Here is an 18,796-nt window from a genome sequence, read left to right as displayed (position 1 = left end):
GAAAGCTCAAATAAATTTGTTAGTCTCTAAGGTGCCACAAGTACTCCTGTTCTTTCTGCGGATACAAACTAATACATCTGCTATTCTGAAACCAGTCTATTTTTACATGTGGAAAACAATGGGGTTTCCACCATTTCCTGTTCCTTAGATTTCATTGCCAGAAAGCTTTCTCTGATATCCAGCTTTAATGACCCCTTTCTTAACTTTATTACTCTACTCCTTGTTACACACTTATTACATATATTTTACTAGCAATCACTTGTTGACTACATTAGTAAAATGATATTTTTTTTAAAGGGGATGCTGAGCTTAAATCGTTAGAGGCTTACAGACACTTTTATTAAGATGTTGAAGTAAAAAGAAAACGGTACAGAGTTTAAGCATAGACGCTTCTGGTTATCAGGGAATAAGGTACAGATTATCAAGGGGTGTGAAGTTTGGTTTAGGAACAGGTGGCGTAAGGAATACATAATCTGCAATCTCCCCCATTGAGGGTAAAAGGTTAATGGGTCAAAGTACAGACATTGAGATATGGGGGTCTGTTGTTCATATAATGGCTATGTTCAGGTGTGGAGTATAACCAGTGGGTAGGATGATGAGGATGGATTTACCCTCATTTGGTGGGATTTAATGTTCAGTGAGTTTATGGTTCCAGTTCATATGGTCCAACGGAAAAAGTCTCTCTGTCCCTTTCTCATAGTCGATGCACGATGTCGGACCGGCTCACACCTCCTGGTACTGTCGGTGGCTGGGGATGTGTTCGATGTAGATGTCCCTGGACCATCGGATGGCGTCCGAGACCATAAGGCGCCCCATTGAGCCTTGCCTAGTGCTACACTATTTCACCCTCTCAGGAGCTCGGCAACCTTTCCGCACATGGAACTTACACCCCGCCCCCCAACTCAGCGTCTCTTGCTACCACAGCTACTGGTGGAGCAAACCAAAGAGAGGGGGGTTCCAGACGCAGTATTAGCTCGGAGAATCAATTCCGAAGCAACGCTGGATCGGAGCTTCACGCCGGGGAGGCTTTGGAGTTTGGGTGCAAGGAACGTGCCGCTTTTACAGCCACCAGCACTGGCCCGCTCCCTCCCTTGAAGCCCAGGGCTCTGCAGTAGCCTCCCCTCTCGGAGAGGTTCGTGCCACGCCCTCTCTCCGCGCCTGGCTATGGAAGGCTCACTCGCTGTGCAGCGTGGGGGGGAGATAAGAAAGGGTGAGAAGGGAAGGGGAGAGGTGGGTTTTCCTGGAGCGGGAGGGAAAAGCGTAAAAGAAGCATTTGCTCCCCAGGGCAAACACAGCCGCCTGAGGTACCGCTGCTGCTGCATGAGCCGGGGGGGAGATGCCCTGCTGCTGCTCCTGCCGATGGCTGCTGCTGGCGTCTCTGCTGTGGGCGGCAGGGGAGTGCCAGCTTCGAGGTGAGAGCCCGGCAACCCCCAGCCTGGGAGATCAGAGCGCAGACCGGGGGGGCGCTTGGCGGAAGCCGCTGAAGGGAACTTGTTGCACGCGGGGGCTGTTTGCGCTGGCTTTGGCCGGGCCACGCTTCCGCGGTGGCTGCGCCGCTGGCTTTCTGGGGGACGGGGGGCGGGACGGGCTCGGAATTGCTTTCTTGAATACTGTGCTGCAGCTCTGCTTCCAATATCCCGAAAATCGGGAGCTACCCCGGCCCCTAGGAGGGTTGGCCTCGGTTGGGGACGGAGCAATAAGGCTCCCCGCCAGGGTTTAGCGTGATCGGCTCCGGACTAAAATGCAACTTGCCCTTGTCTACACCCGCATCGTGAAATGTATCAGACTCGCACTTCGGAGCACACGGTGTTTGGCCTCGCCTAGAGTCCGACAGACCCGAAATGAGGGGCCTGAAGAAGAGCATGGTTCAGTGTCTCTTGTTTTCTCCTTCAGTCCTTGATCTCTCTCCCTCCCCATTCCCGTGAGCTTTGTCCTCTTCGCCCTTTTTTCCCATCGCCCCATCTCTCCCCAGCCTCTGTAAATCACAACCCCCGCCCCGGTAGCTCTTTTATCTCCTCATCTGCTGGCACTGGGGGTGGGGGCTGCCCAGCTTCGCTGCTGCCGTGGCAAAGGGGCCGCCCCGCGGCTTTGCAGCACCAAGGGGCTCTTTGAAGTGAGGCGCGATCCGAGGGCAAGGCGCCCTCGCTCCCTCCCCCGCCGCCGGGGCGACTCGCCCCCTCTCGGGACGGGCCATCGCGGGTTCCTGGAGCACTTTTTAAACTTCTGTTGGAAAGCCCGGCTGCTGCCCCATCCCCCTCGGAGCAGTGACACGCGGGCTGGGCGCTGGGAATGAATGGGGCGCACACTCTCTCCGCAAAGCCCGCTTTGCATTGTCTCCTAGGAGAGGCAGCCAGCCAGAACCAGGCTCCTCTCTCTCCCTGCCCCCCACTCGCCACTCGGCTGCTTGGGGCTCCGGGGGCTATTGTGAGCCTGCCTAGCCCCTGGGGCCCGCCTTTTCCCCTCCTCCCGCTCCGCCGGCTGGAAAGGGGACGGGGCAGCCGGCTCTGGGCTGCCAGTGAATCAGCCCGTGTCCCCTGGAAAGGATGGCCTTTAGCAAAGTCAGAGGCTCGGCTAGGCATTGCTATTGCCGAGGGGAAGCGTTTAGGGGACCAAGCCGGTATACCAGGGTGGCTTTGCGATTATTAATTTATCTTTACCTTTATAAGGAGCCTATCGTGGTATCTGGGAAACTACACACCCTTTAGATGAGGACACAAATACTTATGTGCCGCTGCTGTTGACTGGGTGGGTGCAGAGATTAACCACAGTGCTTTACTCCCCCGGGGTCTGAATTCCTTATCATTTTAGGCGTAATATTTGCCACTCCTATAATCCCCCTGCCCCCTTGAGCATCACTGCAGTCGATGTTTGACAGATAAGACGCGGTCCCTGCCCCCAGGTACTCTTAGTTGGAGGAAGAGGGTCCGGCACAAAGATTTCCTCACTTTTCCTGGTGTAAATCAGAAGTAGCTAACTCCATGTATAAGTGGAGCTGAGCGCATAAGAGGAGGTCAAATATTAGCTGGCAGTGAAATAAGCTAGTGCTGGTCAATTTCAAAAATGGCTTTTGCAATGATTCTTTAAAAAGCATTTTAATAGTGAATAACTCTGCCCAGAGTTGTAGTAGGTATGGTTGCTTGTGGCATCTCCTTCTGTTACTTTTGAAGTGTTGCTTGGCAGGTCATGCCCAGAGGCTGCTGCCTGGTCTAGGTCCCATCCCAGAGGGAAGTAAGACCTATAGACTGTTTACTTGCTTTGCCCTTCCCAAGAGTTGCAGCCTGTTTACTGCTTTGCCCAGCCCAGGGGGCCAATTCCCCAGGAGGTTGCAGGGCTCTAGACTATTTGCTTGCTTTGCCCTTCCCTGTTAGTGGTTGGAATCACTGCCTTTATGAAGGATGCATGCTGCTTTAGATCAATATTAAAGACTTTTTTTTAACATCTGGAGATCAATCTAGTCCCCAGTCCCAGTTTCCATCTCTTGATTAGACACTGGGGACCTGAATAGGAGAAAACTTAGCTGGAATGGTCTCTGTATCTCTACGGTGTCCCCTCATTGAGGAAAGTGACCAAAGGATCTTCCTATTCCTGATTCTCTTACCATGCCCTCACCTCAGCCCAGCCTTTGGCCTACCCCAAACTCATTTTGCCTTTTGTTGAGCTGGGAGAACATGGATCCCTCTCCATGATCTGTATTAGTTTTAACCTCCACACCCACCATCCCCTTTACACATCAGAACTGCACTGGTTTTGCTGGCAGGGATCCTACAAATTCATGGTGGAAAGGGCTGTTGTTCCCTAGTGACTAATGTTAAATGCTTTGGTAGTCCATGGGAGCAGGGTTTATTTACATAAACTAGACAATTGCTATATGAAGAATGAGGACTGAAGTCTTTTACACATGTAAATTGGAGTAATTATTCAGCATTATACTCTTAAACTTACTGGAGTCATCTGTTAGAAGTCTTTGTTTTTCTAATAACTTTCTCATACTCTTTCTTTAGGTCTAAGCTCACCAGTGAAGATTTTTTTCCCCTTTAGAAAGTTAGAGAGAAAGTTACAGAGCCACTATTATTTCTCGAGTTCTGGGGACTGTTTTGCAATGGTGTTAGTTATGGACCAGAAACTCTCATCTGGGGCTTGATCCAGCTCCCAGTGAAGTGAGCGGCAAAACTCTGATTGATTTTAGTGGTCATAATTAAGTCTCTACTGAAGAAATTAATTAGAAATGCTGGCTACATGCTGGATATATGTAGGACTTAATTTTCCTAAATGAAATCAGTAAGCTGAAGTATGGCATTCAAGATAGACATATGTTGGCATCTGGAAGTTTACACATTGCAGATGTGTTTATTACCATGATTGTACATTCAAAACTTCTGTTGCCTGAGTAAGGCATGCAGGATTGAGCCCAAATATATGTTGTCAAATTCTGAATCCATGTATATGTGAGAGCATTGAGTAAATTTACCTGTACTTCTTTAGATGACCAGTCTATTTAAAAACAAACAAACCAGTACAAGGCAAGGCAAAATCTATAGCTATGTTATGGACATTTAGGTAGAATATATAAGTGCAATTCATCAGGACATTTAAAATGTCAAAGTCTTTCAGTATTAACTGCCATTTAAAGTATATTAGCATATAGTTTTAACAGCATAAACAGTAATAAAAAATATTACACTTTTACAAGAGGGCAAGTAACTGTGAACGTGGAAACCCTAAGTTTCACACACACAAATTCTCAAGGGTCAGATTGCAAAAATTTCTGTAAATTAATGCAACGGGTATATTATTAATATTTCAAATAATGTTTTACACAGTAATCTGAAGACTTGCTGATGAAATGTATCTTGACTTTATGTTGGAGATTACACATTCCATCAAATTTGATTGTAGCTAAACCTCATCTTGTCAGTTTTATTTAGTGGTTACTGTAACCACTTCTTTCTTTCGCTTGGTTGTTTCTGTGTTTCTTTTTCAAAGATTGGGTCAGAAAATCATTCTTTCCATTAGCTTACAGATTTCTTTGCATGTTGATGTGGATGATACCATTAAAGTGGTGAATATCAGAACCCATCTGGTGGATAATGGTCTTACAAAAGTTTAACATTCCATTATTTATCTCATGATACTAATCCAAAAAAATGCAAGGAATGTTATGGCAATACAAATGATTGTATTACTTTTGGAGAAAGTAAAAACAGCTGAAGTTCAGAATATCTGTACTTTTTAATATCAAGGGAATCTTAAAACCTGGTTTGTTGCACTGCTGGAAAGGTTTGAAAGACTAGACCACAGTTGGTGCTGAGATCACAAAACAAAAATTAGCTTAGAATGCCCATGAAAATACCATTGATAAAATTATCTCTTCAGCATTTCCTGCTTTTCAGTACATGTCTGCATATTTCCTGACAGCAAATCAGGAAACTATAGAATACAATAGTTGTGTTGGTTTGTCAGAAGATTCTATTGTCTCCTGTGTAAAAAAGAAACACAGCATGGTAAAGAAAATTCTGTGGTATAGTCTTTCAATCAGTAATCTAAACACTGTTATGTGTAAATTTGAAAGGTTTCTTCCATATAAGATGTATATTTTACATACACATTAAATTTATTAGGTATTTTGGTAGCATATCTATCCTAATTTTTCCTCTTGGTTATTGAATGGCAAACACTGATTATAGAGACAAGGTGGGTGAGGTAATATCTTTTATTAGACCAGCTGCTGTTGGTGAGAGAGATAAGGTTTCAAGCTCTTACCAACAGAAGTTGGTCCAATATAGTATGTTACCTCACCCACCTTGTCTCTCTAATATCCTGGGATCAACATTGCTACAACAACACTGCATACAAACATTGTTTAGGTAATTAATGGACCTAATTCTTTTTATTGAATTGGATTTCCCACTACTTGTCAAACTGTTGTAGTGTTACTTCTGTAGATTCAACACCCAATCTCTCAATAAAGAAAGCAGCTTTTTTATAGGCAGGTAGCAGTGGTGACTTCCAATGTGATTACATTGTAGATTGCAGCTTTATTCAGCTGCATGTCAGTGGGTCATTCAGCTGCTGTCCATGGACCTGGGAATTTGGAATCAGTAATTTAGGCCTTTTCTCCATTCACAATCATCTGTGCCAAATGAGGGAAGTCTCTGTATGCTATCTAGCACACACGTATAGGCACATACTCTTCCTTGTGCATAACTACATGCTAGTCAAATGCATGTTTTATATGATGACAGGGTCACTTTCAGACCTTCACAAAATTGTGAATTTTATGTTTTAATTTGGAATTAATTTAAACCAACTTTTGTAACACTTTCAAAAAAGTCAATTTGAACTTTCAAGATGTGCTGGACAATATGTCCCTAAATATTGCATGGTGCAGAATGAAAAAGCATGTCATAAGAATTTAGGAATTGCTATACTGGCTCAAACTAGTAATCCTTCTAATCTCATATTTTGTTTCCAGCAGTGGTAAGTACCAGATGTTTCACAAGCAGGTATAAGAAACCTTGTGTTATGTGATGATGGACTCCTAGGGAAAGTTTCTTTCTGAATGCCAGTAGTTGGCTTATGTTCTCCAACAGGAGATATTATATCTCTTCCAATGCTCTTGTTTATTTTTTAACATTTATTATTGTAACTCTAGATATGGTAATTCTGGATATGCTTTTATCCATATAAATATCATATACTTTTAAAAATCCTGTTAAGATAATATTAAAAGAAGCTGTAAATCCCTTGACATCTGGAAAAGAAACTGAGTGCTCTGTTTCAATCTATATGGGAATCTCAGAAAGGCAGTTGTGCAAGCAAACTGCAGTTAAGAACAGTGAAATGATGAGCTAAAAAGGTGCGATAAGTCAGGGACAGAATGACAGGTTTCAGAGTAGCAGCCGTGTTAGTTCTGTATTCGCAAAAAGAAAAGGAGTACTTGTGGCACCTTAGAGACTAACCAATTTATTTGAGTTAATCGATGTTCCACGATAAGACTGAAAACCCATGTATCTTCTTACAATAAAAAACAGTTGGGCAGAAGTATCTGATGAACAAGATACACTCCTGGATGAGAAACTTTCTAAAATAGAACATTAAATGCGAGCCCTAATCAGTGTATCCTTAAATGTCAAATTTTGCTCATATTATTTCTTTTACATTTTCCTTCTATTTTATTTTAAAAGAAAGCCAAAGCTAAAGAGCAACATGGTCTTTGTTCTACCCACAGAGTACAAAGGTATGTGAAGGAGAAAAATCTTGTGAATGCATTCTAAGTAGGCTGAAGATTAAGATAAAAACCCACTTGTCTGCCATAAATATTTTTTTTCATGCCCTAAAGGCTGAAAAGTGTATCTCCTGTAAATTATCAGCATATCTTGATTAGTTGTTGGTATTTACAGCACTTTCACACAAAGCAAGGATCTTCAGACAGAGCCTGTCTCCTTTTTTCTATGTCTTTGTTTATAAAGGGATAAAAGGCTGAGTCATTCCATGCTGAGATGGCCTTCCTGATGGGACAAAGAACTATAGTATCTATAGAAAGAAAAGGAGTACTTGTGGCACCTTAGAGACTAACAAATTTATTTGAGCATAAGCTTTCGTGAGCTACAGCTCACTTCATCAGAATGCATCCGATGAAGTGGGCTGTGGCTCACGAAAGCTTATGCTCAAATAAATTTATTAGTCTCTAAGGTGCCACAAGTACTCCTTTTCTTTCTGCGAATACAGACTAACATGGCTGCTACTCTGAAACCTGTCATTACGTATACTATCTATGTTAGAGAGAAGCTCTGCAAAATGAGAGAGCCTAGTTCTTCTTTGATTTAGAAGAGTTTTCATTAGTTTATAGTAACCTGTAGCACAGTTGCGTGAATACTCTCAAACTATGTGTGTTTGAGGTCCATTAGTGATCACCTTACATCTTACTTTAGCGGCTCATGCGGTGCCTCATGATCTCGGACACCATCTGATGGTCCAGGGACATCTACATTGAACACCTTCCCGGCCACCGACAGTACCAGGAGGTGTGAGCCGGTATGATATCGTGCACCAACTATGGGAAAGGGACTGAGAGACTTTTTCCATTGGACCATATGAACTGGAACCATAAACTCACTGAACGTTAAATCCCACCAAATGAGGGTAAATCCATCCTCATCATCGTATCCACTCATTATACTCCACACCTGAAAATAGCCATTATATGAACAACATACCCCTATATCTCAATGTCTGTACTTTGACCCGTTAAACTTTTACCCCCAATTGGGGAGATTGCAGATTATGTATTCCTTACGCCACCCGTTACTAAACCGAATTTCGCACCCCTTGATAGTCTGTATCTTATTCCCTCATAACCAGAAACTTCTATGCTTAAACTCTGTACCGTTTTCTTTTTACTTCAACATCATCTTAATAAAATTACATCAGTAAGCAATTCTCTACTTTTGTGAGCTGCCCAAGAATGCTGATACATGCAGGTACCATAGAATGGGCACTGAATTTTGGTCTTTTAATTTCCAGTTCTTTTCAGTGGGACTATTTATGGGGTACTAGTTCATATTATAAAGAGCAGGCAGATCTGTCTTAGTGTATAATGACTAATGCTCCTGCTACAGTAATTACTTCTACTATTTCTTTTTAATTAAATGTTGTATTTGTATGCTTTTGCAATAATGTTGCTCTGTTGAGAAAAAAATGGCATATTTCCACTTAAATCAAAGTTCATGATACATTATTGTCAGGCATTAAAAATAAGTATGAATGTAAAATTTTACAGGAATTAGATTTAGGAAATTAGAATTAGGAAATAGATTTATTTTATAGTTAAATTGATTACACTTAAAATTTTACATGAAAACCAGAAGCCATGTAGGAGCATAGCTATGTTGATATAATACCATCAATACATAAGCCTTCAACCCCCCCTTTGCAAATGGGTAGATGCAGAAAATGTAGGGGCCAATCCCTCTATAAGATTTTGTTTTTCCCATGAGGAGCCCCCAGTGTGTGGGCAGACCCCTATAATTTTTTTCCTGTTTGCCCCGACAGTACAATGTGGGTAGGTCTCTCTGAGTCATGGTTTTTATCAAAGGAGAAGATGATCTGGTTTTTATAGTATTTTCTGTAAAACCCTGCTGGTTTAATCTCTGCTTCATTCGATGAGACTTTTCTATAAGTGCATGCACACTGACTCATTCTGTCTTTACCCACTTTCACTCCTGGCCTAAGCCTTCCAAGAGTGGCAAAAGCCTATAAGACACCCACAGAGGACACCTACTGAGTTGAGGAAAAAGGAGCATGCCACAGAGTTGATATTTCTATTTCCCTTCTATGCTTCTCCCAACAGCCATGTTCCGTATGGGTTCTGCTACTTTCTTCTTAGACTCCGACTTTAAGGTCAGAAGGGACCATTATGATCGTCTAGTCTGACCTCCTGCACAACGCAGGCCACAGAATCTCACCCACCCACTCCTGTAACAAAACTCTAACCTATGTCTGAGCTATTGAAGTCCTCAAATTGTGGTTTAAAGACTTCACGGTTCAGAGAATCCTCCAGCAAGTGACCTGTGCCCCACACTGCAGAGGAAGGCAAAAAACCCCTTCCTCTGCCGATCTGTCCTGGAGGAAAATTCCTTCCCGACCCCAATATGGCGATCAGCTAAACCCTGAGCATGTGGGCAAGACTCACCAGCAGACACCCAGGAAAGAATTGTCTGTAGTAACTCAGATCCCAACCCATTTAACATTCCATCACAGGCCATTGGGCATACCTACTGCTAATAGTTGAAGATCAATTAATTGCCAAAATTAGGCTATCCCATCATATCATCCCTTCCATAAAATTTATCAAGCTTAGTCTTGAAGCCAGATATGTCTTTTGCCCCCACTGCTTCACTTGGAAGGATGTTCCAGAACTTTACTCCTCTGATGGTTAGAAACCTTCATCTAATTTCAAGTCTAAACTTCCTGATGGCCAGGTTATATCCATTTGTTCTTGTGTTCACATTGGTACTGAGCTTAAATAATTCTTCTCCCTCTGTGGTATTTATCCCTCTGATATATTTATAGAGTGCAATCATATCTCCCCATAGCCGCCTTCTGGTTAGGCTAAACAAGCCAAGCTCTTTGAGTCTCCTTTCATAAGACAGGTTTTGATTCCTTGGATCATCCTAGTAGCCCTTCTCTGAACCTGTTCCAGTCTGAATTCATCTTTCTTAAATATGGGAGACCAGAACTGCACACAATATTCCAGATGAGATCTCACCAGTGCTTTGTATAATGGTACTAACGCCTCCTTATCCCTACTGGAAATACCTCGCCTGATGCATCTCAAGACCGCATTAGCTCTTTTCACTGCCATATCACATTGGCGGCTCATAGTCATCCTGTGATCAACCAATACTGCGAGATCCTTCTCCTTCTCTGTTACTTCCAAGTGATGCGTCCCCAGTTTATAACAAAAATTCTTGTTATTAATCCCTAAATGCATGACCTTGCACTTTTCACTATTAAATTTCATCCTATTACTATTACTTCAGTTTACAAGGTCATCCAGATCTTCCTGTATGATATCCTGGTCCTTCTCTGTATTGGCAGTACCTCTTTGAGTCATCCGCAAACTTTATTAGCACATTCCCGCTTTTTGTGCCAAGGTCAGTAATAAAAAGATTGGTCCCAAAACTGATCCCTGAGGAACTCCACTAGTAACCTCCTTCCAGCCTGACAGTTCACCTTTCAGTGTGACCTGTTGTAGTCTCCCCTTTAACCAGTTCCTTATCCACCTTTCAATTTTCATATTGATCCCCATCTTTTCCAGTTTAGCTAATAATTCCCCATGTGGAACCGTATCAAATGCCTTACTGAAATTGAGGTAAATTAGATCCATTGCGTTTCCTTTGTCTAAAAAGTCTGTTACCTTCTCAAAGAAGGAGATCAGGTTGGTTTGACATGATCTACCTTTTGTAAAGCCATGTTATATTTTGTCCCAATTACCATTGACCTCAATGTCCTTAACTACTTTCTCCTTCAACATTTTTTCCAAGATCTTGCATACTACAGATGTCAAACTAACAGGCCTGTAGTTACCTGGATCTCTTTTTTCCCCTTTCTTAAAAATAGGAACTTATGTTAGCAATTCTGCAGTCATTCGGTCCAACCCTTGAGTTTACAGATTCATTAACAATTTTTGCTAATGGGCTTGCAATTTCATGTGCCAATTCCTTTAATATTCTTGGATGAAAATTATCTGGGCCCCCCGATTTAGTCCCATTAAGCTGTTCAAGTTTGGCTTCTACTTTGGATGTGGTAATATATACCTCCATATCCTCCTTCCTATTTGTCATCCTACCATTATCCCTAAGCTCCTCGTTAGCCTCATTAAAGAGTGAGGCAAAGTATTTGTTTAAATATTGGACCATTCCTAGATTATCCTTAACATCCACTCCATCCTCAGTGTTTAGCGGTCCCACTTCTTTCTTTGTTTTCTTCTTATTTATATGGCTATAGAACCTTTTACTATTGGTTTTAATTCCCTTTGCAAGGTCCAACTCCACATGGCTTTTGGCCTTTCTCACTTTATCCCTACAAGTTCTGACCTCAATAAGGTAGCTTTCCTTGCTAATCCCTCCCATCTTCCACATGTTGTAGGCTTTCTGCTTTTTCTTAATCACCTCTCTGAGATGCTTGCTCATCCAGTTTGGTCTACAACTCCTACCTATGAATTTTTCCCCCTTTCTTGGGATGCAGGCTTCTCATAGTTTCTGCAACTTTGACTTGAAGTAATTCCAGGCCTCTGCCTTTAGATCTGCAAGTTCTTCAGTCCAATCCACTTCCTGAACTAATTTCCTTAATTTATTAATGTTAGTTCTTTTGAAATCAAAAACCTTAGTCACAGATCTATTTTTGTTTATCCTTCCATTTAGTTTGAACTGAATTAGCTCATGATCGCTCGAACCAAGCTTGTCCCCTACAGCCATTTCTTCTATGAGGTCCTCACTACTCACCAAAACCAAATCTAAAATGGCATCCCCTCTTGTTGATTCAGCAACTACTTGGTGAAGGAATCCATCAGTTATCGCATCCAGGAAAATCTGAGTCCTATTATTATTACTAGCACTTGCCCTCCAGTCTATATCTGAGAAGTTAAAGTCTCCCATGATCACACAATTCCCATTAGTATTTACTTCATTAAAAACATTAAAGAGGTCTCATATCCAGATCGGATTCCGGCGGTCTATAGCACACCCCAATCACTATCCCAGGGGAGGTTCTAAGTAGCTTTCTTCCCCAATGTGATTTTTGCCCGGACAGACTCTGTCTTATCCATTCCATCACTTATTTCTTTACAGTCTACCTCATCATTGATATACAATGCTACTCCACCACCTTTGCCTTTATTTCTGTCTTTCCTAAACATCACATGCTCTTCAATACCTGTAGTTCAGTCATGACTACCATTCCACCATGTTTCTGTTATCCCTGTAATGTCTGGTTTCACTTTCTGCACCAGTAGCTCTAGTTCCTCCATTTTGTTATCTAGGCTCCTCGCATTGGTGTACAAACATCTTAATTTTTGCTGTTTGGCCTCACTCACATTCTTTACCCAATTAGGCACAGACATTCTACTGCCAGTATCACCTATTAGACTGGTATGTACACTGCCCTTCCTCCTTATGTCCATTCTGCTACCCACGGCTGTATCCTTTTTTACTTTGTTTTCTTCCCTCTCAATGTTAAAATCTGGCGTGGAGATTACCTGGACATCTCCCAACCATCTCCCCCAGATTCCTAGTTTAAAGCTCTCTTGATCAGTTATGCCATCCTGGAAGTCTATTTCCCTCCTTACTCAGGTGAAGTCCATCCCAAGAGAACAGTCCTCTGTCCATGAATGCTTCCCAGTGGCCATACATCCCAGCCAGGCATATTCTCCCTTGATACATTCCAGCGAGAATCCAGCCGTATCATTTGTTCCCACATGAAGGACAATCAGTGGATTCTTTCCCGCTCCCGTTAGGATCCTCTTCAGCCTCAGGTCCACGTCTTGTATCTTAGCACCTGGCAGACAGCACACCCTTCTGTTCTCTGGATCAGCTCTTGTTACAGGCCTGTTGTTCCTCTCAGCCTGTCATTCCTCTCAGGAGTCCCCAGTCACGTAGACATGCCTTTTCCTGGTGGTGGTGCGATTCTCCAGTCTATCTCCTGTTCCCTCTGGCTGCAAGTCCTCTCGATTCCGATTGTCCCTTGCAATGCTCTGCAACTCATCCCGTATCCTCCTGGGGCTCATATTTAGTGTTATCTTCATTGACTCTTGCCCTGTTCCGACAGGACTAGCTGCTCTTCTCTTCTTCCTTGCCCTCTCACCTTCAGCGACCACCTGCTGTGCCCCTTCTTCATTTTCCAACTCCGCAAACCTGTTCCTGAGCTCTGTTTCTCCTTCACTAGCCCGTCTTTTCCTCTGCCTGGTTCTCTTAGTCACACGCTTCCACTGTCCACTTTCCTCACCCAGCAGTCTCCCCTCAGAGTTCTTCGGTCCTGCTTCCATCTGCAAGTCTGAGCTTTTCCCTTCAGTCTCCTCATGTCTTTGCTCCATCATCCGCTCGAACCCCCTTCTAAACTCAACCAGAGTCTCCACCTGCATCTCCAATCCTCGGATCTTCTCTTCCATCACCTCTATCAGGCGGCACTTCATGCAGATGGAACTCTTTTCAGAAACCCCCTCCAGGATCATGTACATGCCTCGGCTTCTACATCCAGTCATCTTCATTGTGTCTTCCACTACTTGGGTCACTCCCACTGCTGCCTCAGTATTTGTCATCACCTTCTCACCCAAGTCCTGTTAGTAAATACCTTCTCCTCCAACAGAACTCCCACTCAAACTCCTCCGTTTACAGCTCTGTTTGCTGGCTCCTGTGCCGCTGCAGCTGTCTGTCTGTCATTCTGTCTTTACCCAGTTTCACTCCTGGCCTAAGCCGAGTGGCAAAAGCCTGTAAGACACCCACAGAGGACACCTACTGAGTTGAGGAAAAAGGAGCATGCCACAGAGTTGATATTTCTATTCCCCTTCTGTGCTTCCCCCAACAGCCATGTTCCATATTGGTTCTGCGACTTTCTTCTTGTGCAGACAGTGGGTAGAACTGAGTTTCTGCAGTGGTTTTATGAGCTTTAACATATTAAGATTTTTTTAATGGTTTATTAAACAGTAAAGGTCCTTGTCAAGGACATTCCCTGACCAATTTCCGGTAAATTCAATTAAAGCTTTGTGTTTGAAGACAGTTTTACAAATATAAGATATATCATTTTGTTGAACTCTTTCATTGTTCTGCGAGACCCAGCCCACCTTTTGATTCCCACATGAGAAGTCATCATAGTTAAGCAACTGCCTTCCTGAAATGAAGGCTTTATTTCCCCCTCAATTCTGTCTTTGTTTTTACTGTTAGCTGTAAGTGACCTTGGAGATAGACACACATTCTCTGCATCCTCTAGAGTCTATCGTATTTGTTTAAGCTTTTCTTTGCTATCAGTCTGCAGTGATTTAGGCTGGCTTGGTGGGAAGGAAAGGGGACGAGAAGAGAGAGTCTCCCGTGGTCAGTGTATCCAGTTAATAAATTGAAAAGGCCTTTTCTCAGAGGTTGAATCAAATTGTCTTCATCTCTAAAAGCTTTGAGTGACCTGTGGATTTTTTATTTTATATAGGGTACTAACTGTATCAGCACCTTTATCAAACATTGTACTAATATATAGATTCCTTGGGTCCGATTCACCACTGCATTAACCTCCTTTTACTCCCTGTGCAACTACATTGCACTTACAACAGTGTAAAACTGGAGTAATTAAGAAATGAATTGAGCTTTTAGTCTTCATATATTGAAATTAGGTGTTCCCTGTATCCTACTTCTTTTCTCTAATGCTGAGAAAATGACAGTGATTTTAGGAATTGGGAGATATTCTGCATAAATTAGAAGCACACATTTAAAAATATGCAGTGTTGGAGACTTACCAGTTGTTTCATCCAGTAGTTTCATTTTGTTTGAAGAAGTCTAGACAATATATTAATAAGTCTACTGTTATCCAGTGCTTCAGTAACTGACAGAATGGTGGCTACTAGAGAACAGATATAATGAAGTTTGCAGAGCACAAAGTGTGAAGTATTGCATATTTTTGTTCCTTTTCTTAAAAGAAAAAAGTCCTATCAGACCTTACAATTCCTATTTTATTACTCACCTTAGAAGATGCAGCCCAATGACTTATACTGGAAATTTCACCAGTGCCAAAAAACATTTAAGAATAATTTCACTGTACAGTTAATTCCATAAAGACTTCAAGGGGTCTGGTTTTTGAATTGTGATTGATCTGTATAACACAAGTCAGACACTGGATGGAAAAAAATACAGATTTCCTGAAAAAGGAAAATCTTGGGTGAAGAATGTTTCAATTTTTCCAAAGTATATTAGTTTGTTAATATGACACATTAGGAAAATATGTGTGACGTTTTAAAAATATAAAGACAGATGAAGAGTAGTATAGAAGATCAGCATAATTCAAAAGAGCTTCCATACTTTAGGTTTGATCATTAACAAATTTTGTCGTTGGACTGTACAAGTAATAGACTTAATGGGCAAAATCCTGGCTCTAATGACATCAATGGGAAAAGTCCCATTGACTTCTCTGGGACAGGAATTCACCCAAGGAACATAAATGCAGATAAAATTAACATGAAAAGTTTTAATGTTCCCTTTAGATTTATACTGTTGGAGATTTTAGTTTATTTACATTTATGAAAGCCTCCATGCAGAGTTCTGGGGATTGTGCCACAGCTGAAAACCTAATTCAACAGATCAAATAAACATTTTAAAAGACCTGTGTGTAAATCAGCCGTTGGCCTTTTCATTGTGATGGAATTGCCCAGGAGTCCAGCTCTTTCAGGAATAATTGGCATGGAGCTGTTTGATTTTAAGCTTTTCTGTACTAGTCAATGGGCCTGAATATGAACTCATTTACACATTTACTCATTAAATCAGGACTTACTTAATGGAATGACATTGGTACAAAGACAGAATTAGGCTCACTTCTGGTTTTATATGACTGTACTTTCATTGACTTCAGTAGAGTTACTACAGATTTGCAATAGTGTACGTGTATCAAGACAAAAATTACTTGACCTGAGGTAGTTAGTGAGCATTAAACAACAGTAGTGGACCATTATTTGTGCTTCTTTACTGACATATACATTATGGCAGCCCAGTGGTGGAAATTCTACCATTCTTGTGTTAGCAGTTGGTTTGTGTGAAGTGTAAAGTATTTTGTTCATGGAAAAACTTACTAATATAAAACATGGAAAAATAGCAAAGTATGTTATCTGGCTTTCTCTTGTTAACTCTCCTTATTTTAATATATAAGAAGCTGATACACCTAGTTTATCTCTTGTACCAGACTGTAACATTTAGAAATTAACTTGTTCTCCTCATAACTCTTATTGTCACTCCCTTGTTTCTATTGTATTCTTTAGCTGTAAGTGTAATGCTATGTGGAGTTTTTTCTTTACTGTGAGTTGTATGTGTGTGTATACACACGAGCGCACACACACACAGTATTTGTCTTTTAAAGACAAAATGTAATACATTTAATTGTACTGTATCCTAATGTCTCTAGTGATCATGCTGTTTCTACTTAACAGGATTAGAAGAGCTAGATGAGGGAAGTTTAAAATGGAGGTTGTTTGAGTTGTGTTAGGATATACAGAAAACCTGGTTTAAATCAGAGTTGTGAAATCTATGCTGTTTAAAATTCTAGGATTCCATTCATTTGCCTATGCTGATTGCAAACTGCCTATCATATTACCACTATCTGAAAATACTTTTCAAAGAACATTGAAGAGCCCAGAGTTTGATTTTTTTTAAATCAGTGTAACTCTGTTGACTTCAGGGGAGTTACTCTGGGTTTGCCAATCTGTAATTACTGAATAATTGTTCATATCTTCCTCCACCCCCACTCCACAAAATAAATAAATAAATATAAACCACTAAGTCCATGATTCAGTAAAGTACTTAGGCACATAACCTAGATTCAAGCATATGTAGGCTTGTGGACTTTAGTGGGACAATTTATGTGCTTAATTTAAAGAGTAAGAAATATTTTTTAAAATCACTTGAAATCTAATAAGCCTGTGCCTGTTAATGGGTTAGTGAAAATATCAGTATTCCATCATGCTTTGTGACAAAAAATCAAATATTTTTATCAAAAGTTATGAATGTAAATTTTTAGAGCCATTAGAGTTTGACAAAGAACTGTTAATCTCTTAGCCAGAAAATGCAAAAAATACTAATTCAAAAATCTGAGTAACGTGTAGGTGCTTGGAAATAAACACTCATGATTTTTATCAAGATTCATAAAAATCAAAATCTGAATCTTTTCAAGCCTAATCATAGTTTGTCTTATTTGAAGTATGCTTATAGTGTGCCTGCCAATAGCCTACTGAATGAGTCTGTCACTGCCAAAGGCACATTTGGGTCAAATTAATCCCCGGTGACTTCAGAGTGATTACACCAGGGATGACTTTGGTCTCCTGTATATTGCATCAGAATTGTAATGAGGGAAAATGATTATTCTATGCAGTGTATTGTGCAGATTTCCTGTGATGTTTTCTAGAGGCACAACAGGCCATTCTCTAACCACTAGTGATCAGAAGTAGGTCTTGATGGGAGCAAATTGCCCTACATCTACATGCTGGGGGGTTTCTTGGGCTTTTCTCTGAGTCAACTGTCCACTGTCAGAAACAGACACTGGATTAGATGTTTGTCAGCGTTCCCTCCCCACTCTGAACTCTAGGGTACAGATGTGGGGATCCGCATGAAAGCCCCCTAAGCTTATTTCTACGAGCTTAGGTTAAAAACTTCCCCAAGGCACAAATCCTTTGTCCTTGGATGGTATGCTGCCACCACCAAGTGATTTCGACAAAGAATCAGGGAAAGGTCCACCTGGAATTCTAATTCCCCCAAATTATCCCCCCAAGCCCTACACCCCCTTCCAGAGAAGGCTTGAGAATAATATACCAGCCAAATAGGTAAACCAGATTCTTAAAAAACAGAACTTTATTATAAAGAAAAAAAAAATAAAAGAAGCACCTCTGTAAAATCAGGATGGAAGGTAACTTTACAGGGTTATCAGATTCAAAACACAGAGGATTCCCCTCTAGGCAAAACTTTAAAGTTACAGAAAACAGGGATAAACCTCCCTCTTAGCACAGGGAAAATTCACAAGTTGAAAACAAAAGGTAATCTAACACACCCTGCCTTATTTACTTACTCTTTTTGCAATATTGAGACTCACTTTAGAACGGTTTATTGGAGAAGGAGTTTTCTGACCTGGTGCTTCTCTGCTTCCCAAGAGAACACAAAAACAAAGAGCACAAACAAAGCCCTCCCCACCACCCCCCAGATTTGAAAGTATCTTCTTTCCCCATTGGTACTTTTGGTCAGGTGCCAACCAGGTTATTTGAGCTTCTTAACCCCTTATAGGTAAGGAGGAATTCTAGGCTACCCTTAGCTGTATGGTTATGACAATGTTCTACAGGTGTGATCCACTACCACAATTCCTATGAGAGACTTGTTTCAGTTTCTCTTTTTTTTCAGTCAAACTCTATTGGTGAAAGCTGGACTTGTTTACTCGGTAGTTCAGAAGACAGAAATCTCAATGAATAATATTTTACATATCACATTCTCCTATCCTTCTCCCCACAAAGAGAAACTTTAAATGGAGAGTGTTTATTATTGTGCCTTTCTGTGTGGAAAAGAAGCCT

The 18,796-nt window shown here is 41.5% G+C and overlaps 1 protein-coding gene across 3 annotated transcripts in view; it reads left to right on the top strand.

Annotated features, from left to right (window-relative positions):
- The first annotated feature begins 977 nt into the window (after nt 1–977).
- LAMA1 (laminin subunit alpha 1) overlaps nt 978–18,796 on the top strand; it is a 157,215-nt gene continuing 139,396 nt past the window's right edge. Inside the window, exons 1-2 of one of the 3 annotated variants that reach the window (XM_075125308.1) lie at nt 1,195–1,412; nt 7,932–8,142. Coding sequence is in view for 2 of the 3 variants with exons in the window: in XM_048840309.2 (XP_048696266.2) it covers nt 1,337–1,412 (76 nt within the window). In the remaining variant the exon portion in view is untranslated. Of the gene's footprint in view, nt 1,413–7,931; nt 8,143–18,796 lie in introns of all 3 variants that reach the window. The other 2 variants (XM_048840308.2, XM_048840309.2) reach the window with 2 other exon arrangements.

Source organism: Caretta caretta, chromosome 2 (assembly GCF_965140235.1).
Source record: "Caretta caretta isolate rCarCar2 chromosome 2, rCarCar1.hap1, whole genome shotgun sequence".
Lineage (NCBI taxonomy): Eukaryota > Metazoa > Chordata > Testudines > Cheloniidae > Caretta > Caretta caretta.
This window is presented reverse-complemented; position numbering and strand designations above follow the sequence as displayed.